Genomic DNA, 25864 nt, shown 5'->3' on the forward strand with positions numbered 1-25864 from the left:
TTTATCAGTTTTCATCCCAATATATAAAATGAAAACAATTATATGAATTATAATGTCAGATGTTATGAAGTATGTTTCTTTTATAATGCACTACACATACTTCCACCAGAGAAACCCAACATTCCTTTATTGTAATCTTACTATTATTTTCAATAATCTTCAAGAAACAAGGATAAAATGAACTAACCCTGTCTGGATTAGCTAAGTTTTCTTCAGCTAAATCAACTTTAGTAAGAACGAATATGGTCCTCTTTCCCGTTGAATCCATTTGTGAGACAAGATCTGTGACATTTGACCTTTCAGCATCAACAGATCCATCTTGAATGCAAAGAATGATTGCATTGGGGTTGGACATGTATTGTTGGGAAATGTCTCTAATGGCTTCCCTTGTGTTCTGGGCCATGTCAGTAGTAACAGTCTGAAAGAATATCAACATGTTTATAAGTATTTCATATTCATTTTTACTTTTATTTCTTAGCACTAATTTTGTCAATCATACATCAGTTGAAAACATGGGCTACCTAGTCTCTGGATCCTTGTGAAGGAAGGGATACATACATTGGTATATGTATGTACCCCTTCCTTCACAAGGATCCAGAGACTAGGTAGCCCATGTTTTCAATTGATGTGAGTATGCAATTTTTTTTTCCGTCCACAATCAGAGTTTTGATATGTGGGTGGTCATGTTTCATAAGATGGGCCCAGAATTTTGGGGGTTCTTTTTCCAATGGTAAGATTAGGCCATCCAATGTTACACATGAAAGATCCAACATAAAAATCAACAAGAAAATAAAGATATTGAGATTGAACTGGCTTTGGTCACCAAAAGGAAACCCTAAACAGTCTACAGACAGTTCTTAAGAACTTCATTCAACTATGCTTCCACAGCATACATATACCAAAGGCTTTTTCCCCCTCCATGGGGGTTAGCCAAAAAGAAAGGCATAGAAACCACTCCCACCCATTCCATTTCCTATATATTCCACTCCCCTCCACCATCCTCCCTCCCTCTTATCTTGGCACCTCCTGGATGACGGGTCATCCCTGCATCCTGTCCACTGCATGGTTTTCAATAATCAGACATCCTACACACAATCTAAAGCACTGAGAATAATAACAGGATGTGCCAAAAACATCCCAATAGAAAATCTGCATGCAAATCTAAAGTCCTCCTCATGCAGTATCACACGAAAATTATAGGTACACAGTTATATGCAAGAGCCCTCAACCCTGCTCACCCATTATTTCCCTGTATTACACAAGCACAACCAACTGAAAAAAAATTACACCAGCAGTATACTACTCAAAAACTACACCAACCAACCATACATGCACCACACAACACGTCCATACAAAAACACATTCACACTCTGATCACAAAACAAGCACTACAAGACCAACCATCATACTATCTACTTTAACAAACCACTCCAGACATCAGCTACTCAAAAGAAGCAAGAACCACACTAGCACGACTCTGTTAAGGTCACTGTCTAGTACTAAGCAAACACTACCGCAGAAACAAACTACCATAGGCACAACCACCACATAGAAAACACTGCACCTCATCACTACATCAGTCATGCCCAGACAACATTTCAATGTCTTCCTTGAGTGAATTATGGGCAAGACTGGTATCTGTTGCCAGTAACCTGGAAGCCATGGGTCTTCTGCAATGAATTGATAAATTGATTGATTAACTGATCCATAATCAAGACAGCTAGAGATTACAATATAAAAAAAAAAAAAAATTCTCCTGGGATTGTGTTTCTTACTCTCCAATTTATACTGATAATATATGGTTCCAACTTTATCTATATCCTTATTTTCCAATTTTCATACTTAGATTTGAATTCATGTACTGTTCCAGCTTGAGCTATATTACCTTTTAAATCATTCCATGTATCCATAAGTCTATATGGAAAAGTGTATTTCTTCACATCCTTTAGACATTTAATTTCTCAATCTGTTCTCACAAACTCTTAAAGCCTTTCTATCCCTAATCAAAAGATCTCTTCTGTCAATGTAATCTATCCCCTTTAGTAATCTGAATATTGCACTCACATTACCTTTCTTTTTGATCATTCAATGTCAGCAGATCCGGTGCTTTTAGTACATCATATGATTTCTTTGCCAGGCTGTATTTACCTAGTTGTATTTTACGGGACTAGAGCTATGCTCGTTTTGACCCGTTTTTGTATCTCTCCACATCCAGTTTGCTTTTGAATTGGTGTATAGTTCTGGCATTAACTGTTTCACTGTTCAATTTGTTCCAGACTTCAATCACTGTGTGGGAAACTGTTCTTTTTTCAGATCTCTTCTGTAGCTGTCTTTCTTTAGTTTCTTTGCGTGTCCTCTTGTTTCTCTTTGGTCCCATTTTAATAGATCATCTCTATCAAGAAATTCCACATGATTGCTGCCCTTTGCATTTTCTTGATCCTGCTTATATCCTTTATTGTGTGTGGGGACCATACCACTAACATTCTAGTCTTGGACAGATTAGGGTTTCAATGAATTTTTTCATTTTTTTTTTTTTTTTTTTTTTTTTTTTTTTTTTTTTTTTTTTTTTTTTTTTTTTTTTAATCTTTTGTAACTGATTCATTTCCAAAGAAATAGTTTAAAGATGGTCTTCCAAAGCTATTGCCCATTTCCAATAATTTGCATTTTTTAGTACTGAAATTAATTTTCCCTTCTTGGCTCCATGGCAAAACAGTTCAAGATCTATTGACAACACCCTACAGTCCTTCTTTTTCATTCTTCTCATGATTCCTGCATACCTCCCTTCCTGTATAATACAACTAGATAAATCTGCAAGCATGTTGGCATAGCTTGTACTTTTCATCATGTCATTGACAGAGCTAAGAAACATTATATGAGAGAGAACTGAACTTTGTGGAACTCGGCTGGTCACTGCTCTCTATCCAGACATCTTATCCTTTACTAATGTCCTCCTGTACCTTTCCTTCAAAAAATCTTTTTCATACGAGTCCTTTACTTGTCCTTTAATACGTTCCACTCTCCACATAAGATGACTGTGAGGTACTTTATCAAAACCTCTCTCTAGATGTACACACAGTCCACCCTACTCTCCATTTCTTGTAGCACATTAACCACTTTTGAGTAAAAGCTCAAAAGGTTTGACACATATGACCCTCCAGATCTGAAGCCAAACTGACTATCCAAATGTTCATCTCGAGGTATATGAACCATCAATCTTTCACAATCCTTTCACATAATTTCACTATTGCGCTGATCAATATTGGCTTGTAGTTTAATTGTGCCTCCTTACTTCTATCTTTGTAAATTGATACCACATTAATCCTTTCCAAATCCTGTGACACTATTCATGTTTTACCAGAACTATGTGGGTTGGGACAAGCAACTCTTTATCCTCAAGGCACTGAGAAGGGAGAAGTATTGTGACTCTTTTAGTGTGGTTTAAGCTTTCACTCACCACCCCCGTTATAATGCATACTACACCCTTAACCTCTTCCTTACAATGATACCTACACAGGTGTCACGAGGCACAAGTAGGTATATGAGGATGCCGGTGTCAGCGTCTTGATTATATTTATTTTGTAGTTGTAGTCGAGTAACCCCCAAATTCTATGAACTGGCTTGATCACATTTCCTGTGTTTATTATTACTCAGCGAAAGAGAATGAGTAATAAAGCAGTGATTTTGTATTTTATAACGTGTGTATTGTGATGCATCAATTATCATACCTCAGACATCTGATGCTGTGTGCAAGAATTTGACTCATATTGAAGAGGTTAAGAGGGAGGTAGCTAATCAAAGCATGTCCATCCCACACTCATTTGTTTCCCTTTCACAAATCTCTTAGCTCCTCCTTGTGGATGAAGGGCCATCCTAGTCCCCCACCCACTGTCTGGGTCAGAAGCAATGCAGCAATAAATGCAATAATACCTTAATACCATTATCTAAATATTTGCCTGCAATATCCACCTCTATGCAGCTAGATGCATTTCCACGATACATCTAACTCAACTTTGTGCATTTGAACGAGTATTGTATACATGCAAACTTTGCTTGTGTAAAAATGTTCAGAAACACAACCTTGAACTATATTGAAAGCTAATTGTACTTGAAGGGGTCCTTTGAATTTTGGAAGCACTACTCACACTTATGATGCCAGGAAGATCAACCAGAACCATTCTTTGTAACCCTGGTCCTTTCACCATCATGGAGATCACTTCAGTGCTGACAGTTCGTCCCGATCTTACACTATTACGCATTCGAAGTTCCACCTAATTATAAACAAAGTTTCAAAGAATAAATTCCATAAACATATTTTACATTTAAACAGCCATGTTTTAAACTTATATTAAGATTTATGGTACTCTTTCCATGATAATTTCTTAAAGTCTCAGGCATTTCAAATCCCCCCCCCCCCCAAACCATACATACAACTTACCTCCTTTCTAAGTTCTGCTAATTCTGATTCTTTGGTTAGATCAAACTCTCTAGTGGAGTCCTTAAAAGAGGCAATATGGTACGGACCTTCGCTTAATGTAACCATAACAGGTGCTCGTGTCATCATTTCTCCTGCACCTCTTGGAAATATGCGTGCCTGTAAAGTGAAATTTTAATGTACGTCATAAAATGATGGAATTCCATTTGTTATCTATTACAGGAAAGATATATTGGCTACCTATCTTATAAGGGGGAAAAAAGCTCTTGGTATATAGAATAGATAGAATTAAAGAAAAGAGGACAGTGGATAAATACAAATGTAATAGTTTCAGAGGAATTATTTTGTTAAGTGTAATCAATAAGATGTATGAGAGGGTGTTAAATGAGATGATAAGAAAGGAATAGAGGGAGCAACTAGGGAAGATCTGTGTGGGTTTAGGAAAGATAAATTTTTTGTAGTATGACCGATGATGATATGGTTTAACGTCACACACTCCCCCCTATCGGGAGGCTAGGATGGTGCCCCTCACAGAGGGCTTTGTAGTGTGGAATTTAATAAACCATGCCCTTGGTTCAACTTTGCTGGTGGCAGGATTCGAACTGCCCTCACCTTGACCTTCGCCACAAGTAACGACGCCCTAACCCGCTCAGCCAGCGAGCTTCTCAGTATGACCGATACCGTATGTAAAATGTCTTTAGCAAAGGGTGTGTACATCCTCAGGGCTTTTCTAAATTTGGAGAGGCCATATGGCAGGGTTGACAGAGAGGTGTTATGGAGTGTGTTGATGTATGGGATTAAGGTTGAGGGTGGTCAAGTTTTCATACAAGTAGTAGAGCTTGAGTGAGTCAGGTATAGAGATTGTTAGTGGTTAGAGGTGATGGTATAGCTGTACCAGGGTTGTAACATCATCATGGTTATTCAATGTGTATATGAATGTGGCTGGGAAGGAGATAAATGCAAGGGTTACACAGGGGTTTGTAATTGGTAAGTGAGAGTGGAGGGAAGTGGGAGGTAAGCATGCAAGGTTTTGTAGTTTGTGAGTGAAAAGGGATATGGGAGGTAAGCTAGTTGTTGTTTGCAGATGAGGCTCCTTTGAGTTTGAAGTTTTACCCACAGATGAATAAAATACAGTGAGACATCTCATTAACGGATGTTGATTAGCTGTGTTTGCGGTGTTTTTGCTGTGTTTTCGGTGTTTTTGGTGCTGTTCTTTAGTGCATGCAATCACTATGCAACCCAAAAACCACTCCAAAACACCGAAAACACAGCTAATTAATGTTTGTTAATGAGAGGTCTCACTGTAATTCAGTAACTGCCACAGAAAACTCAGAAATAAGTTATTAAATGCCTAACCTGTGCAATCATTTCCAACACCGAAGTCTTTCCGGAACTTTGATCTCCAACAACCACAACACGGGGAAGGTGGTCATGAGTATCATAGCTACTATCATAATCACAAAGCTCATCCAAAACTTCACTGTACATATCAATTAATGATTTCTTTATTTTCTTCTTGTTTATGTGGTCCCCAGCCTTCAGCATCAGAGATTTACGAAGTTCTTTGTTTTCTTTCTCTAATCTCTCTATCTCCTTCTGATATTTCAGTTGTACTTGCATTAGCTCTTCTTGAAGGCTTTCATACTTTTCTCGAATGGACTCTAAAAGTAAAATTAATTATCCCCATCAATACAAGTCAAAATATATATCAAACTGATTTATCATCAATTTAAATCATGAAGTGATGAAACATCAAATCACATTAATTTTCACAGAAAAATTAATGCAGATACTTTTTGCATACTACATCTATCTCAAACTACTCATGCACATGCAATGAAGAAATCTACATACACAGCATACTAAAGCTCTTTAAAAGAAAAACAAAAGTAAATACAAATGCAAATAATATACTTATTCACTTGACTGAAGCACAAATTGAATGAGTTAAGTTGCAATAATTAGTTGATGCAGAGTTTCTTAACCTTTTCCAACCTCAGTACCTTCTAGTCAGGTTTAGGTAGTGTAGCAACCACTATACATCTGGTTACAGGAACTACAGCTGCTACATTATTACAGGGAACAACTTTTTCCAGCACCCCCTAAAATTTATTTCAGCACCTCGGGTAAAAAAAATACCGACTTAATACCTTCACTACAGTGGTGTACTTTATAGGGTTCATTATGACAACAGCCAAATGATCATACTTGGCTAAGGAATGGACTTTGAATCTAACTGGGACCTGATGGATTAAAGCCCTATTCAAACTAGGAATCATCCTTGAACTATTGCTAGCCACTACAAAATTTAATTGTGCAAAAAATAAATAAATAGATAAAATAAATAAATAATATGTATATACAATTAACAGAATTAATTCATTATAAATAACTAGAGCTGTAGCTTCCTAAAAACACATCTATCAATTTTTCAATCTCTGTAAATTGGAAGCTTAGCAATTGGATAAAAAAGGAGGTGATAGAATTAGAACAAGGAATAGGGAAAAGTGGAGACAGAGATTATTCTAAAAATGGTGTGTGTATACTTAAATTCATGTACTGTGTTCAACATGTTTTACAAAGTTATCTCATAACATCCAATCTTTTATTTTCCTCTTTCAATCTAAAATGAACTGCAATTGTTCTCTTACTACTTTCAGCTAATAAAACAGAATCAGCCTCACAATAATACAAAACAGACTGCAGTCCAAAGTTTCTTCCCAAAGAGATCTGGTGGGACAGCCTAACAACCATTGCTAGTTGTTGTGGGGTTGTCAGTTCCCAGGAAGTAAATTGTGGGGCAACAATTATTTCACTCTCTCTTTCCCTTTCTCAACATTCATTCTCAATTGTTCCTTTTGTTCAACATCACACATTGGTTTGTTCTAAATTTTCTAATATTTGGGTTGTACATCATCCTTCCTCTGGGAGCCATAAGTGCTGCCTATGAGACTCAATTTACTAGCAGTTTTATCAAAACTTTGAATAGATCAGATTGCATCACCACACCCAGAGAGGAACAGATGCCAATGCATATCTAAAATCTTACAGGAGCGAGCCTAGGTCTGCATACAATCTTTTATTTGCATTATTTCAAAACTTAACAACTTTTCAGTAGAACTTTCCATATATGTATTGACAAACTGTCAATACCTATTCACTTATTTGTGATAACAGCTGTATGGTTTGTGACACACCTTCCCACATTCTTTTAGGTTATTATTTTCTGTCATGGAATACAAATGAATAGCAAACTTCACAGTCAGACACACAAAGAATATGCAGTAGCTATACTTTACACACCATAAACATACACAATGAAGTCCCACAAGGCTCTGTCCTTTCACTCGCACTGTTCAATCTGTAAAGTTACTTCTTAATACAAGCAAGGGTTATCTTCCTTGTCCGATGAGGCTTACAGAAAAAGTGGAAAGAGCATGAGTGGAGAGAGGGCATCAAATAGAGTGGATTGTGGAGTGCTGGGGTGGTTGGGCATGTGGAGGACATGTGGAGGGGAGCAGAGATAACAGAAGCAGATAAATTGAACTGAGGGGATGACTAAGAACCAGGTGGATGGATGGGGGTAAAGGGGGCTTTGGATCTGTGGGGAGACTAATGAGCAGGGAAGTGAGAGGGCAAAAGATAGGAGAAAATAGAGGGAGATTGTAAGTGGATAAAAAGCTGTTACAGCCTAAAGGGATGTTCTTATTGCCTGCATCATAAGTAATGGCTATTTAAGTTCTTAGTAAGGAGGCAATGCAGAATAATTCAAAACAACCAAATCTCTGGGGCAAAAAGACCACAAAATTGTGTCTCCGGGAACAAAACGTGCAAAAATCCTATTCAATCTCTTCATAAATGACCTCCCATCCCCTGATCCAGAACCAATCACTCACATATACAGATGGCTTAACAATTGTAACCCAGCATAAAGACTATTAAATAGCACACACCCAAGCTTACTTAGACAAACAAGAACAGTTGCACACAGATAATATAATGGAAGCATCACCCTAAAAATCATCAGTAACACTGCTCACTCCAACTATCTCACTTTTGATAATCATGATCTTCAACCAACAAACTAAAGGTCATCAAAGATCTAACAGTGAGAATCAACAAGAACATCTATCTGTATACCAAGTGCTTCTTCCCCCTTACAAGGGAGGTAGCCAGCCAAGGCACACACCCACTCCCATCTATCACCCATTGTTTCCCTCTCATCTTAGCTCCTCATGGATGAGGGGTCATCCCTATCTCTTGCCCACTGCCTGGGTCAGAAGCAATGCAGCAAAACAAAGCACATCCATAGCAGGGCCACTTCATTTACACAGTGACCCTTCCTCCTCATGTAGAAAACAGAGAAGACAGGGAGAAATCTCTTTGTGGAGAGTCAAAATATAATCTTTACACAACCATTATCCACTCACACCTATCTTTTGACTTCTCCCTTCCTTGTTTAACAGGGAACAAGAACATAAACCTACTAAAATCCTTTGCAAGCTCTATTGCTCCAACAACCCTCAGATATATGTCTCGCTGAGAAAACCCTCCTACATAAGTACAATTGTGCACAGGATACTATCCAATATTGAGACAGTGCCAACACAAAATAGGCCTGCCCACAGATTCAAACTGCCCCAGATGCAACCACACTACAAAGAAGACACAGAACATCTTATACCAATATGCCTCACTCAAACAATCCCTGGACAACAACACATTATCTCTTTTCCAAGTGACTTATGGTTCCGCCTGAAGGCTATTGCCAGTTCGGATGCAAAAAAAAAAAAAAAAAAAAAAAAAAAAAAAAAAAAAAAAAATGATTTTTAAAGCTTCGAACTGAACTACATTGCACTACCTGTGCAATGGACGCTGCAGGTCTTCTGCAAGAGAATCCATGGGCAAAAGATTGATCCATTGCAAGCACTGGCTTTAGACAACAGAAACTTTAATTACAGTCTTCAGTTCTTCTTAATGCGAGACCTAAGGCAATGGATTGATTGACTGATTCAGAGATATACATGGAGGGCTTGAGAACCATTGCCAGCCACTGTAGGGGCTGCAGGTTTCTGGTCAGTGAAACTCAAGGTAACAATCTACTTGATATAATACGAGCTTAATGATTCCATCATATAAAAATTTCCATTTAATCAAACTTTTGTTTTACAGATCCTCATGCAGTGAAATATATTTTCCTTAAAATCAAAGGAGTTTCAGTAAATCCTTTATGATCACAATATACACACATAAATTTTGTTCAATATAAAAGATTTTCTTTTATTTCAATTGAGAGTATTTCTGATCAATCATTCATAACAAGACTTTTGCTTAATACAAGACTTTCTTTATAAGAAGATAATTTCCTGTAACTCCATGAAAATATACACACGACTTTTTGCATTACCATACTGGAATTCTTCACTTTAGCAAATGCCACCTGACAGAACAGTAATGGTGGTAATAGAAATAAATAAGGCTTTTGACACAGTCTTCACAAACATCCCGTCAATAAATAAATAAATAAATAATAAGATTAAATAATAATAATATAAATTCATATACACAACAATGACAAGGAAAGGTTGACAAACATCCTGGCAAGCAATCTGTATGTTACAGAACAACCATCTCTTGGGGACCAAGTGATTGTACAACTTATTCACCTTTCCACACTTAGTCAAAGCACAGCATCAAAGTTCTCACTTATGCAGATCACCTAATGCCCAGCACAGCAGCTGCAAAATTGCAGCTTGAACATGTGTTAGGTAGCCTGGCAGAATGTATACACATCATCTGCCATTTCTAGCTAATAGAAGGAAAAAGAAGTGGAGATCACCTAATGCCCAGCACAGCAGCTACAAAATTGCAGCTTGAACATGTGTTAGGTAGCCTGGCATAATGTATACACATCATCTGCCATTTCTAGCTAATAGAAGGAAAAAGAAGTGGAGGAATAGGAGGAGGAGTATAGCATTGCTGATGTCTGCTCTCCTCATGTGGAAACATGCAGGAGAATCAAAGCTGAGAGGAAGATCTTAGGCTTAGTTCCAAGATCAAATGTCAGTCACCTATAACTGCACTCCCAGATGAAAGTGATGACTTGACAGCCAGGGCTTTTTTAAACATCCCCCATCTCTCTTCATCTACTCGGAATAATTCAGAAAATAGAAAAAAAAAAAAAAAAAAAAAAAATAATAATAATAATAATAATATATATATATATATATATATATGTCTCCCTTCAGCCCTTATTCTTCCTCTATTCAAAATCTTCCTCCATTCATTCCTATCTTTTGCATTCTTTCTTCCCTCTTTGACAGACACTCCACTTGCATCCAAAACCCCCTTCACACCATCTATCTACTTCCTTCTTGGTCTTCCTCACCATCTTTCCATCCACTTCTGATTACCACATCTTCAAGCCTCTCACCCTTCACACTCAAATTCAACCTGCCATTGTCATCATTCTATGTAAATCTCATCACCTTATTTCAGCTCACATTTACTTGTAACATTCTTCTCTCACATTCCCTTCCATATTCAGTCACCAATTGATCTCTCCTAAGAATAAGCCAAGGTCATTGTTATTCAACAAATAATAACTGGTTCACTTCCTATGTCCTCCCATTCTTACCCACAAATTCCAAACCTTTGCCTATTACATTTGCATTTACCTTTCTTAACAACACACCACCGATATACATGTCAAACAACCAAGGTGACATTACACAACCCTGATGCAGCTCCACATTCACCTCAAACCATTTTCTTTTTCCATTCCCAATCCTGCCTTCAACAGACTTCCATTACATATACTTGTAACACACTCCACAAAATTTCTCTATCAACACTATCATATCCCTTCTCAAGTTCATGAAAACCCCCCAAAATATTATCAACTTTTGCTAGTTATCACATATATCTGTCTTGCTACAAACACTTGATCTACAGATGCTTTTCCTCTCCTAAACCCCACACAGGTCTTTTCCTCTGTTCCTCTTCTAATCCTCACAATCAACACATTACCAACCACATTCAACACACATATCCCACTAAAACTACTACAATAATACTTGTGTCCCTTCCCCTTGCATAGTTGAACTATACATGCATTCCTGCAATCCACCACAACACTTCCTTTCCTAATACACAAACACAACTCCATCCTTTGTCAGACATTCCATTACATCCATCAACCATCAAATCCAGGCACTTTTCTATGTTTCGCTTCTTTCAACACTACTTAAACCACTTTTTTTTTTCAATATCATCACCATTCTCCTCTCTCACAATTCTTCTATCATCTACTGCCACATGCAAATCCTTCCTGTCCTCTTCTATATTCAACAACTTTAAATATTCCACCAATCTTCCTCTCACAGCCTCTCTCCAAATAACACCTAAGCAAGATGCTGTAATGATTATAATTTATCTTATATTATTTGTTTTTGTTTTGTTATCATTTATCTGTCCGATTTTCATTTATTATTAGTTATATGTCAATTTATCTTTATTTACTATTTACTTGTTTGTTTATTATTTAACTATACCTATGCATTTATTTATGTATTTTATTTGTTATTTTCATTATTATAGTTTTTATTTATTATTTTATTATGATGATTTTTTTTGCATCCGACCTAGATATGGACCAAAAGGTCTCCTGTCAGCATGCTCTGCCTTTGTAATCCTTTGTAACAACTGTCTTCTCTTTTCTCATGTTCTCAATCCAATCTTCTACAGTTTTTTCACTTCCTTCCAAAATATGTATATATATTTTTGAAATTCACAGAAAAACATCTACTCAGCCTCACATCTGCTTTTTTCTTAGCCTACCTTATGTCTGCTTCATTTTTTTGTTGTAATCCCTCTTGGTGTGAACACCTCTTTTCCATAACCACCACATTCGCCTCTTCACTCTACTACCATTTACTAGCCTTCCTTCTGTTTCCATCCATTCTCTTCATTCCACATGCTGTTTCTGCACCCTTAAATAGCTCCTCCTTGAAACAGATTCTCTTTTACTTCCACCTCTCCCTTTCTTTCTTCATATTCCATTCATGAAATGCATATGGATATAAGGAGTCTTACAGACATCATCTTGAAAAGAAATTTAGATATATTTGTGCTCAGAAAAACAATCTATATAGAAAATAGAAAGGGCATAGACAAAGGTTTAGATATAAGAAAGGTTGTAGCAGGTTGAAAAAATTGTAATCATGCTGCCAAGATTTCACCAGTTTACAAAACATTAGGATCATGAGAATGTGCGAGAAATTTAGAGGCAGGTAGGTGCTGGTGATAAAAGTATACATAGACCATATGAAAATAAAAGATTTCTGGTTAAAATCAAACCAAGTGTTAATGGACACACAATTCACATTTACACAGTTGCTAATGCTAACATCAAATAAAATAAAAGCATGTTCACACTACCCCATACAAAGATAACACGTGTTGAACATGCATTGCCCAAATATGGTTGTAATTATATGTATCTTGGTCATGTGATCAGCACAACTGGAAGGCTGATAATCACAGAAGTCATTCATTAGCTTTGTGATATGCTTCTGAATAAGACATTCTTGTACTCCAAGTTTTATTCGTTTGTGTTTTTGTTTTAGTTTGCTATATTGAAGTACTTTATTTACCATGATTTATCATGCCAAAGCATTCATCTAATAGTGCTAGTGCTAGTGATGCTGGTAAGCCTAAAATGTCTCGCAGTGCTCTCACAGCTGCTGAGAAAATTTAAATTTTAGACCAAATAAGGTTAAGTATGTGTGTAAAGAGTGTAGTACATCAAATTGGATGAGACAAGTCCAGCATCTGTAGAATTAGAGACAAAGAGGAAATCTGTGAGGCCTAAATTGACTTGAACCCAACAAGACCTTATTTTTTTTCTCTCTTAGACAAGGCCTTGGTGAAGACCAGAAAGGCTTTGAGTGACAGAAGTACGTGATTCTGTGTCATGCTGGCCAAGATGCCGAGTCCTTCTATGCATCTATTATGGCTGCACTTCCTATGGAGGTGGGTGGCAATTTTCAAGAGGTTCTCCAACTTGAGAAAATTAAAATCATAAGTGAGACTGCCTCTTCTAATACAAGTGCCCCCTGTGAATTCCCCAAAAAACTAAAGGAGATCACCAAGGAAAAAGGCTACCTCTCAGAACACGTATTCAATATGAACGAGACAGGCCTGTTCCGAGAGATGCCCAACAAGTTATACACTCGGAATACAGTGAAGCAGATCCAAGGATTTCAGGCCTAGAAGAAAATAATCACTATGATGATATGTGGCACCACTGTAGGAGATATGCTGAAGACCACAGATGTCTATAGTGCAGACCTCAGTTATTGAAAGAGAGCCTGGAAAGCCTACATGTGCACTACTTCAGAATGCCTGTGTGACAGGCTTTACCAGTACAGAATGGGTTGAGTATTATTTTGCCCCAGATGTCAAGAGATACCTCAAGAGCAATAAATTGCCCTTCAAGGTTTTAATAATACCCCAAATCCCCCACAGTCAATCATCCACCTAATTTAAAATATTCAGGTTCTCTTCCTTCCAATGAACATAACACTAATACTACAGACCCTCAACCACACAATGATAGCTGTGTTCAAGACAGCTTACACCTGCTTGAAATGATTCAATATTTCACACAATTTCCATCAACAAAGAGAGCTAAACTGTGAAGCACAAGAAAGTGAATGCCTGCTGGAGGGTTTCATGATTTGAAATATGGAATGACATCTAGGGCTCTCCCAAGAATGGTTCTAAAGTCAAAAGGATCATTATTTTGACCACTGTTGGAAACAAGGGCTGATATGATGGAAGTTGAAAAACACAACAACAATAAATTTTCAAGTGCCTGTCAAGTCTTCTGAGGAGAAGGGTGAGGAACACAATGATGCCAATGAGGAAGGAAAAAGTACTGTGGATAGACCCTGGATCCCTTTAATCACTTCTTCAGGCAAGCCACTAATTTCCATGATACTGCCACTGAACAAGACCATAATTTGAAATTCAGGCCTACAAGGAGCTGTACAAATACATGAAGTGGCAATCGGAGTAGTTCCCCTTTATATTTATTACACAACATCTCTCTCCTCTGGTGAGCTCCCAAACTTAGTCTTAACAGCATTAGGAATTATGTCAGTGCCACAGCAGTCTTCAGAATCTTAGCCATCCACTTCTGGCTTCAGAATACTGACTATTTGCAAGTTAGAATTCTAAATAAAACCTTGTAGCTACTTAAGCTGCTATAGAGTGATTACCAACATAATGTAATGACAAAAAACTCTTGAGGCACTTTGGGGGCCTAAGGGGCAAAATATGTGGGCAGTACAAACAATGTGATTTTCATGTCTAATATACCATGATCAGCAAAAAGTGTTCTGGGTGAGTGATCTGTACAAACTCAATTTATATGACTCATATTTATACATGACATGTAATGCAATTTTCAAATAATGAGAGGTTAATTTTCCCATAATAATATATGTAAGACAGGGGGATTGTATTCCTGAGGTTTTATACGTTTGGGATATTGAGATTTTGAGTCGCAAAAATTGCTTTTTATACCACAGAAACTGAGATAAGGTCATGTAGCTTAGCAGTGTACTGGGAGAGTACAAAGCAGAGATGTTATCTCTCTAAGGAAGGCAGACTCCCTCAGGTAGATCAGGGAATGACATTTGATAATCACTCCGTGAAATTGAGCCAACCACGAGATTCTATTTGGCATGCATCAAGTGGTTTAAAATTTACATGTAAAGAAAGAAAGAAGTACTTTTCATTGTTTCAAGTTCACGCAATGCAACGTCACACACAACGCAGGTTATCTGTATAAGAATACACTTATGCACAAAAACTACATGCATATTATCTTTGTTATTAAGTACCCTCACACAAAGAAAAGCTGTATCCCAATGTAAATATTACTAACCCTGTTGAGATTTCGATGCTCTTAGAGCGCTATTTTCCCGCTGAGCATTTTCCAGATCTTTCTCAAGAACTTCTGTAGTTTTTTCTAATTTGCTTTCAGCCTCAGCTTCAGGATTAAAAGAATAATCAGTTCATTTGCAAAATTAGCTATACATACCAATTATTTAATATTTTTTTCTGATTGTTAGGAAAGTTAGCACAAACTCTTGAAACATGAAAAAGCTAAAAGCAGAAAAAAATTACAATCTACACAGATGACAATGTGCCACCAATGAAGTATTATTGACAAATAACCTCTCTTACACTTGTATAAAAATGGCAAATGCCAACAAGTGTCACAGGAAATACTATGAGAGGATGAAGCCTTTATTCCTGTTACAACACTTTGTTTGAGCTCTATCAATTACATACAAAGGTTTACAATAATTATAAGTTTGATTATATACATGATGATTCGATGATGCATCACAATACTCGCATTATAAAATATAAAGTTACCGCTGTATTACTCATTCTCTTTGAATATTAATAACCACAGAAAATATGATCAGGTCAGTTCACAGGATATGGGGGTCACCTAACTATAATTACAAAATAAATATAATCAAGACACCAACATTGGCATCTTCATGTACCCAGTCGTGCCTCATGATGCCTACATAGGCGTCATCATATGGAAGGGATTATAAAGCTCTAATGAATGAAGAGTTGTACCAGAAATAAAGGCTCTGTCCTCATATGGTATTTTCTGACACTCTTGCATTGCCATTTTTAATTTCAACACTTTGAAATACTTGTACATCAAGTATATAATTTTCACTTACCTTCTCCAGTAAATATTATCTGATGTGAATATGAAGTTAATAAAATTTTAGCAATACAATTAATAAACCTGGGTTAATATTCATATGTTGCAGAAAATAAAGAATAAAAAATTAATCAATCAAATGTGTGTGTGTGTGTGTATTTACCTAGTTATATTTTATGGGAAGAGAACTATGCTTGCAGTGACCCCGCTTTTGTATCTTTCAGCATCCAGGGATCAATAATAGGTACCTGCAAGATGGACATTTACCTGGGGGGCTATGGCTCTCCTAAACAAGTGACCAGGGGGACAAAATTCTGATTGACTGACACAAAAAAGTACCCTATTAATACAACAGAGAAAATAGTCTAGGGAAGGTGTTTCTAAAGCAGTGCCTCAAAACCCCTAGGGGGGTATCAAAACTGGTTCTTGGGCGTATTGAAAAAGGCATCCTGATTTTTTTTTTTTCTTATGAGTTGTACTTCATTCATCTATACAATACAAAATAAAAAGAGTCCATACAATTCAACTGTTTGTTTATAGCCATCCGATTTGTTCTTTTCTACTGAAAATTAAAAGCTAAAAGTTGGGGGTAGCAAGCTGATAATGGGAAGGGGGTATCGGATTGACTTTGAGTTGAACTTTGGGGTATCAGGGCTGAAATTTTTTAAGAACCACTGGTCTAGGGTTTCTCCCAAGAGATAGCTATGGAAGGCTCCAAGAGCCCTTACCAACTGCTGTGGAATTACAGGTTTCCAGTCAGTGAAATTCAATCAATGTGTTACTTCTGGTCTCTCTCACAGATGACCTGCAGCCTTCAGGTGACTGACAACAGCCTCCAGGCAGGTCCACAAGTCACTCAGGGAAGATATAGTGTGTTGTTTTGGGATTGTTGGTGTGGGGCATTGTTGTATAAAGTACTCTGTGTCCTGTGTTGTGACTGTATCTAGGGCAGTTTGAATCTGTGGCTAGGCCTATATGTATTGGTACTGTACTGGTGCAGTGTCCAGTTTTCTAACAGCTGTATCATGTATAGAGGTGGTGAGGAAAGGATGGCACCACCCAAGAAGAGGGAAGGTAGACATCCAAGATCTATTACCAATACTAAATAGCCATAACACTCTCCACCACCTAAAGGAGGTATGGCCCTGAGGGGTTGACTAAGCCAGAGAGTGTTATCAACATGTACACATACACATGAAATGAATGTGTGTGTGTCATATATATATGTATATATAATCTGGCACATGGCAACAATGACCTGGTTATATCACCATTTAAATCTGCATTTTTTTCCATGTACTTAAATCAAGCTCAAAACCTGTCTTGAAGAAAATGACAGCTTGACAACTCTGCCATCCATGCTTACAGCTCATATTATGACATGCTTACAATATTGTGCTAATAGACTGTGAGTGTTTATTTTTGCATTGTGCACACTTCTGTGTTATAGTTGATATCACATATATTCATCAATAATGTATAGCAAACATACAATCCATGACAACACTATAAGTGACTAAGTGTCATATACTTGGGTTGAGCAACTATAAAATTAGCAGACACTAGAATGCATGTGAATACTGTGGGCTGTCTTTTTGCCCAGTGCAGAACAGGAGGCAGCCAGTGTTCCCTCCCACAAACACAAGGGTGCACCTCAAAAAAATAATAAAAATATTAAGAGACAATTGGATCTTAACCCTACTTTAGCTGCAAAACAGATTAACATCAATGATGAAAAAATGTTTGAGCCCTTAATGACAGATCCAGTCTTACAGATCTATAAAGCTACTTTTCATGAAAGATTTGGGAACTATGAAGACATGGTGTCCCATGTGATTTGAGGTAAACTGGAGAAAAATAAAATAAAATAAATGAAGCCTCCTGCTTTTCTTCTCATGTGAGGTGTGTTTGGCTACAGAGTTAGCAAATTTAGTAATACTTCCTAAAGACTAGATAGCTGATAAAGGTATACATATTCCCAAAGGCCTCTTCCCTCTTATACGAGAGGACGGCCTATTCAATGCACACATCTGCACCATGAACAAATAAAGCCCAATAAATTACTTCTCCTATCTCTGTACTCTGAAGATAGAAGGCTACTCTATCCCCCACTACACTGCTTGGGTCAAAAGCAATGCAGTAAGATATCACTTACACAGCAGGAACTGACAGTTGGAGTTAGCCTACTTCCACTTCTTCACTACATGGTGACTCCCCTCCCAATCCACTCAAAATTAATTATGAAGCATAGAACAAGAACAATTCTTTGGACGACATCATCCTTTTGCATTTTCTTTCTACACACTCTTATCTTTTATACTCTCTTCCCTGTTCAACAAACCTAAGTGAATCCCAAGCCCCCTTCACTCCATCCATCTCATTCAGTCTTCTAGACAAGCTCACTTCTGGTTTCCATACTTTCTTGGCTAATCTTCCTTTCTTCATTCTTTCCATATGCCCAAACAAGCTCAGCATTCAGTTTTGACCTTATCCAACAGCTTTTTTCACTCCCATATTCTCAGCCTAACACCCATATTTTTCACTGCATTCATTCTCATAATGATTTGGTTTAACATCACAAATTCCCCCTATCAGGAGGCTAGGATGGTGCCCCTTACAGAGGACCTTGTAGCATGGAATTTAACAAACCATACCCTTGGTCCAACTCACTGGAGGCAGAGTTTAAACTGCCATCACCTCAACCACCATTGCAAATAGTGATGCTCTGACCTGTTTGGCCAGCGAGCATTCTTATAATATAATAAATTTCAAGCATTTGACCTCAAAACCAGTCTCTCCCTTACTGCATTATTATTGCATATATTATTGGATACATAACTGGCTCCATGGCTTGGGCACAGGAATAAGAATTCAGGATGAAGCCACACACACCCCTTCTATCTGCTGCCACTCAGCAAAGACTGTAACTGTTTGGTTGTGGGAGAAAGAAGTGGAAATGATAATATCAGACAGAGCCTCTGAGCAAATGTCCAGGGTTTGTAAGGGAAATTAGGACATTTCAACCACTGCAAAATTCAAGGAGGCTTTGTATAGTGTGGGCAGTCATTCTAAACATAACCTCTTACACAAGCTTGAAAAATTAAGAAAAAAGATAGGCCTATAAGCAAAAAATCACGAGTGTTTTATAATTTTTGTTACTGTTTTATGAACTAGTTTTGGTACTATTTATATTTTCCTGAATAGGCAGTGGGTAGAAGGTCCAGGTCACCTCTTCATTATGTACAAAAATGTCATTGTAGCTTGCTGTCCCATTCATCATGACATTTGCATATAGGTACCAGTACCAGTGCCAGTAGATTTTTAGAACCTTTATCTAGAGAAGGCCTTTAACAAGGTCTCCTAAAATCAACTACAAAGGAAACTGAAGCATAATGAAGTAATAAGAAATACTATTTGAATGGATGGAAGATCATTTGAAAGAGAGTGATAGAGGGTAAAATGTCAGGATGGAAGACAGTGATTAGCATAGTCCCACAAGGGTCACTTCTATCACCTGTAATGTTCCTTAATTACACAAATGACATGAAGGAAGGTACAAAAGACACCAACATGTTTGAAGATGCTGCAAAGTTCACGAGACAACTGAAAAATGAGGAGGAATGTAAGTTGTTGCAAAAAAAGCTAGACAGTATATATGCTTAAGAGTCAAGAATGGAAAATGAACTTCAATTGCAGAAAATGCAAAGTATTGGAAATGGGAAATAACTCAAAAAGACCGTCATTAAGTTATTCAATGGAGAGAGTAGAAAGGGAATAGAGAAGGATCTGGGAGTGACGAAATGAGATAACTTATCACCTGATAAATGTATAAGTAAGGCTGTAGATGACACATGGATTACTAAAGAGTGTAAAAGCGGGTTTTCATTTTGTGGATGAAGAGATGATGAGAAACTTCATTGGCAGTCTAATTTGCCCTTGACTGGAATGGTCGCCAAATAAAGTGAAATGTGTAAAAGCTTGATAGAATAAAAGAGCAACAACTAAAATGATTCCAAGTATTGCACATAATTCATACAAGGAGAAACTAGAAGCAATAGACCTGCCATCTTTTGATGAATAAAAAAACAAGGGTCAACTTGATTGCATTGTTCTGATCACTAAAATGAGAAGACAAAATTGATAAGAAGGATCTCTTGGTTTGGGAAAGGAAGACATCATGAGGTCATGGGAATGAACTTCGTAGACCACGTGTCAGACCCTCCCAGTGATCTCTATGAGAAGAAACTTTGGACTGATGTCTGCTTTGTATTAGTCCACACCTGTATATGTCACCAGCTAAATGAAGCAGAAAGAGGGAAGCAGCTGCTGGTTGTCAGCTCTTATGGTGTTTATATGTGGTGGAAATACAGATAAAGATGAGAGATATTGAACCAAGGGTCAGCCTCTTGGGGCTGCACCTCCAAATAGAAATGAGGAAGATGACAGGGTTTGAAGATATGAGGCAAGGAAATTACTCTTTTTGACATCCTTCTTACAGGACTGTCTTGTGCATGTACCCATTGTTGGTCCCTCTCATGTACTACAATCAAATATATACAATTAGGTAAATACCTTTTGTCCACATTCACACAAGACTTCCTTCTCTCAAATACCCTTATAATTCAGTCTCACCAACTGCATCAGTAATAATAACAACAATAACCATTATAAAAACAATAATTATAACAATAATAATAATCATAATAATAACTATATAAACAAGTTAACAAATAAAATAAATAAAAAATAATAATAATAATACCCTTTGTAATGATTGTCCTTAAGAAATAGAGAAAGATTAATAAAGATTAGTATTCTAAAGCCTACATATCTTTTCTTATACTAAAACACTGACCATGCAATTCTACTTTTTTTCTGAGTTCATTATTTTCTCGACTCAGGGAAGAGACTTCCTTCTGAAGATTTTCTTTCTGTTCTTGCATTTCCGCTTCCACCTGACTTAATCGAATCCTCAGCAACTCTGTAAATTATGTAGAGACGAGGATAGCCTATACAGAATGTTAGTTTCCAAATTGGGTGATGTTTATAAAGGAAGTAAGTCTGTCAGCATCAATAACTACAAAATAAAGATACAAAATAATTTTTCATCTCCCACTCATTCCCTTCATATATTTAAGAACAATAAAGATCACTCAATCATTTTACAATGAATATTCTTCAAAGTTTCACTGTATCTTAATTTTCCTCAAATGTGACAGTATGTATTCATATATTCTTAAACATACACTATTTTTGTCCATACACTATTCTGCAAATGATTAACTAGTCCTCAAAGGCAAAATAATTTGGGATCTGTGAATTAATGTAGTCTTCACTAGCTTCATTAACAATATAATTACTGAACAATATTACTTTTTCTCATACTTAAGTAATACAGTTAAAAATCAACTATGAGATATTTGTGCATTTATAGTTAACAATATCACTAATCCTATAGCAATCAAAATCTAAATCAGCTGACAGCGTTATGTTCCATTTAAAATTCTTCAATGGAGGTTACCATTGAAATACATACAATATACCAAGGTTAGAAATCCACTCCTACCCACTTCATCTGCACATACTCCACTCCCATATTCACCACCCCTCTCTCCCTCTTTTCTTGGATCCTCCTGGATGACAGGTCATCCCTGCATCTCGCCCACTGCCCTGGGTCAGAAGCAATGCAGCAAGGCGCACATCCACAGTAATGCTACTGCATTTAATCGGCAACCCTCCCTACATCCCCTCATGCAGAAGAAAATGGGGAGAAATCCCTTCAGGCTGCATTAGAATATCACTCACACACTCTCTGACATCCCCCCATCCCCCACCCACTCCCTGCCATGCATCACAGCATCATCTATACAAACCCTTCTCCACTCATCCCTATCTTCTGTCTCCTCCCCTCCTTCCTCAACAGACATCTCCCTCTTTCCCAATGCCCGTCTTACCCCTTCCATCCATCTCATCCTCTATGCACTCATTTAAATCTATCCAAAAAGCCTTCCTTTCCTCTACACTCTTCTCACCACCATGCCCATATGAATTTACAATGGCCCATATTTCCTTTCCCAGTTTCATCCTCATCCACATTAACCTTGAAGAAAGTCCTTCCATTCCACCAAACACTTACCTATCTCTTCATTTACTAATATAGCTTACCCTTCTCTCCCTCATCCTCTCTTCACTCCTGACAACCTCTCCACTACACTCCCAAACTCACACTCGCCCCTTCCTTTCAACTTAGATTCACTCAACGCTGACACATCCATCTTTCTTCTCACAAACATACTGCCTATCTCTTCCTTTTTACCCCCATCTGTACCACACCCATACACAATTAAAGACCCAAACCTTAGGGTTCTGGTTGGAAAACTCCCAGACCCTCTTATGCCTTTACTTTTTTTTTAGGAATGTCCTCTTTGGGGCTAAAGAGCAGGATGCCTAGTTCTATCCCAGTCCAGTTTTTGTCGCCTTTTACAACTCAAGTGGGAACACTCGGTGAGAGTATTCTTTCTCCCCTACCACAGGGTTCAGAAAAAAAGGAAATGTATATTCAGAGAAGTGGTACAGGACAGTAAGAAGAATGGGGAGACAGCATAACAGAGGGATATTTACAGTATCATAAAATAGAATCACTTCTCTATGAATAGAGACTTCCTCTATCACACACAAAATGATGTGTGGCTCTGGTCTATAGGGGTACCCCAAAAAGACCCTAAAGTATCAGCTGCATGCTACTGAGCAGATTTTAACCTCACAATAACATACAACCAATACCCTAGATGGGATATATATATATATATATATATATATATATATATATACACACACACACACACATATATATATTCATATATATATATATATATATATCATATATACACACACACATATATATATATATATATATATATATATATATATGTATACATATATATTTAAGATAGGGGTAGAAGGAAAGAACTCAGAGGAGCTTAACAAGTTTCTATACACATAAGACTTTGGGCATAAACCCTTCTTCAAAGATGATATAGAAGACTGAACCACAGTTCATCTCACTGGCCCCTGTACCAGTTCCCTCCATCCCTGTGCCTCATTCCATTTCTCAGTTATTTCTATTACTAACTGCCCAGAAAAGAAGACCTTCTCTATTACTGGCCACATATATTTGTGCTGTTTCCATGGTTTTTCTCATCCTTCTGTTTAATCCTTTGTAGATCATTGATAAATCCTCCCACCTCAGCAAATATGAATATAAATCTACGAGGTCTATACTGGCATTCAATGACCAGTGATGCTTCAGTTCTATTTTGTGTTCTGTCATTTTTCATTACATACCACAAAAATGAAAGAGAGAGATAGAGAAAGAGAGAGAGAGAAGAAGAAAAAAGAAGAGAGAGAGAAAGCAAGGGAAAGAGAGCAAGAGACGGAGATAGGGAGAGAGAGAGAGAGAGATGGCAAGAGAAAGAGGGAAAGAGACAGAAGAAAAGAGGAAGAGCAAAAGATGGAGAGGGAGGTGAAACTAATCAAGACTGTCTAACTTAAATGTGAAGTGAAGGCATAATTGGAAGCGTGCTGGCCTCACATTTGCTTAGTTGTAGACTTGATTCCCACATTTCTCTTAAATTCCTAGCAGTGACTGTCACCTGCCCCAACACTTCAAACACAGAGGGCAAAGGTGAAAACTTCAGCCACAGTTACACTCCACCTGGCATAGGCTTCTCATTTTCTTTATCTAAATGAGACGTTTCATTCATTCCTTACTTCGCAGAAATTTCAAATCAAAAGAAAATTATTGGCCTTTTTATAGCAAAATCCTTAAAGGCCTCAAATTGATTACAATATGCAGTGAATATTTAATAAAAATGTAAATGTTTACTAAATCATCCTTTTACTGCTAAGTTGAATCTGGTACGGATTAGAACAAAATCCTTGTACATCTAAAATATATTACAAAATAGTGCAAAATTATGTCGCTTGGAATTATATAAGATATATCAAGTATGTCATTGTTTTTTGAATATGGCTGTTACAAAACCAACAAAGCAACAGCAATAGAATCTACATGAAATGTTAAAAAAAACAAAAAAAAGTTAAGACAGATGAAAAACCACCTAAACCCACTGACATACTTTTATGATTCTACTCTGTCTAATAAACCAAGAAAAGTTTATTCAACAGTCATACAAATCGCAGTGTTTCAATTAGTGACAAAACATTTTATGAGCTACTTTGTCGAATATAGCAAGATCATAAAGAAAGAGAGAGAAAGAGATATACTGAATATGGAAGATCAGCATTATTTTCATATCTTCAACCCAATTATATACTAAGAATTTTGTTCTGGCTAAGGCAAAAACATTTCATTTAGTTAAGGGGTGGTTAAAATGAGTTAAAACTCAGATGAATATCATGGAAAACACAAGCTTTTAAAATATAAACTCATAGTTATGCAAAGCTAAGATAACAGCCACATAGGAATGCTGCCTGAAAAACTGTCATACCTGGTAAGTTGGTCAAATGACAGAAGTGAGGACCCAAAAAAAAGGAAAATCACAAAATGGTCTAGTCATGCTAATTATTTCCTAGCACTCTTTTGCAGCACACTGATACATTTATAGATATACAACAAAAAACAGGAAAACCCAGTTGCATAAACACTGCAAAGGAAACATGGCTGGTAGCTTCACTTGGGCTAAATTCTCAGCAGGCATAGTGCTTCATGATTGGCTGTCTCAGTTTGCCAATCAGAACACAGCGTTCTATGCTTGTATACCCCCTTGAGCCACCAAGTGTGTATATAAACTCTGCATGATCCGGTATGATCATTCCTTTAAGAAAGTGAATAGACGAAACGTCAGGAATAAACGCTTCACTTCCAGTCCATGTTTCTTTTGCAGCGTTTATGCAACTTGTTCACATGGACATTGATATTAATTTTCAGGAAAACCCAGTCCTTGTCACTATTCAAGTACTTCCCAAAATAACTTCAAATGGCTTTTGACCAGTGTACTAGGAACTTGAGCTAATTCTGGGATCTTTCCTTTATCAACAAACTCAAAAATAACTCCACGACTGTTACTCACCTGACAATAGGTCATGTCCATTGTTACAAAAATAAATGTGAATTCAATGTACAAAAATAACTTGCTATATTTTCATCCTAATCAATTATGACTTAACTTTTTTGCAAATCAAATCCTTTCATATATAAAACTACTACTAAAATATCCCTTTGGCAATTTCATCACTGTATCCCTCTCTAAAATGCACATAGTCACTGCCAAGTAAAATAAAGCACAAAAGCAACACAGAAAAGTAAAAGTGTAATTTGGTTCACAGAGTGTAGTGAAAGAAGTAAAAGTGCATTTCCCACTAACATTCCATTTTTTTAATCTTATTAAAAATGTATATACATATATATATATATTTGCCTACAATAAAAAAAACTCCAAACCAATCACTTTTTAAGGTCCTCTCAGCAAAGTTTATCAAAGCTATGCACATGCATTTCATGGACTCAAGATTTCATTTCATCAAGAATTTGATCATTTATGACTATTGTTGTAAAGATGATCAACTTGTGGTTAGGATTACTGACTCCTATATCTAAGCCAGTCATGACAATCACAGTATTTCACTGAGTGACTGATAGCAACTTATGA

General features: G+C 37.0%; 1 protein-coding gene across 11 annotated transcripts in view; it reads right to left on the bottom strand.

The window, feature by feature from the left end:
- The window catches only part of Opa1 (Opa1 mitochondrial dynamin like GTPase), an 87381-nt gene that overhangs the window by 21488 nt on the left and 40029 nt on the right, over positions 1-25864 (bottom strand). For 4 of the 11 annotated variants that reach the window (XM_076192301.1, XM_076192300.1, XM_076192304.1 and 1 more), the window contains 6 exons: positions 21049-21174; positions 15387-15491; positions 5789-6093; positions 4436-4591; positions 4143-4268; positions 188-418 (listed from right to left, as the gene is read on the bottom strand). In XM_076192301.1, the coding sequence (XP_076048416.1) occupies positions 188-418; positions 4143-4268; positions 4436-4591; positions 5789-6093; positions 15387-15491; positions 21049-21174 (1049 nt within the window). The remainder of the gene's footprint in view (positions 1-187; positions 419-4142; positions 4269-4435; positions 4592-5788; positions 6094-15386; positions 15492-21048; positions 21175-25864) is intronic. The other 7 variants (XM_076192305.1, XM_076192308.1, XM_076192306.1 and 4 more) reach the window with 3 other exon arrangements.

Source organism: Oratosquilla oratoria, chromosome 11, assembly GCF_046742065.1.
Source record: "Oratosquilla oratoria isolate Oo_2021 chromosome 11, ASM4674206v1, whole genome shotgun sequence".
Classification (NCBI taxonomy): Eukaryota; Metazoa; Arthropoda; class Malacostraca; order Stomatopoda; family Squillidae; genus Oratosquilla; species Oratosquilla oratoria.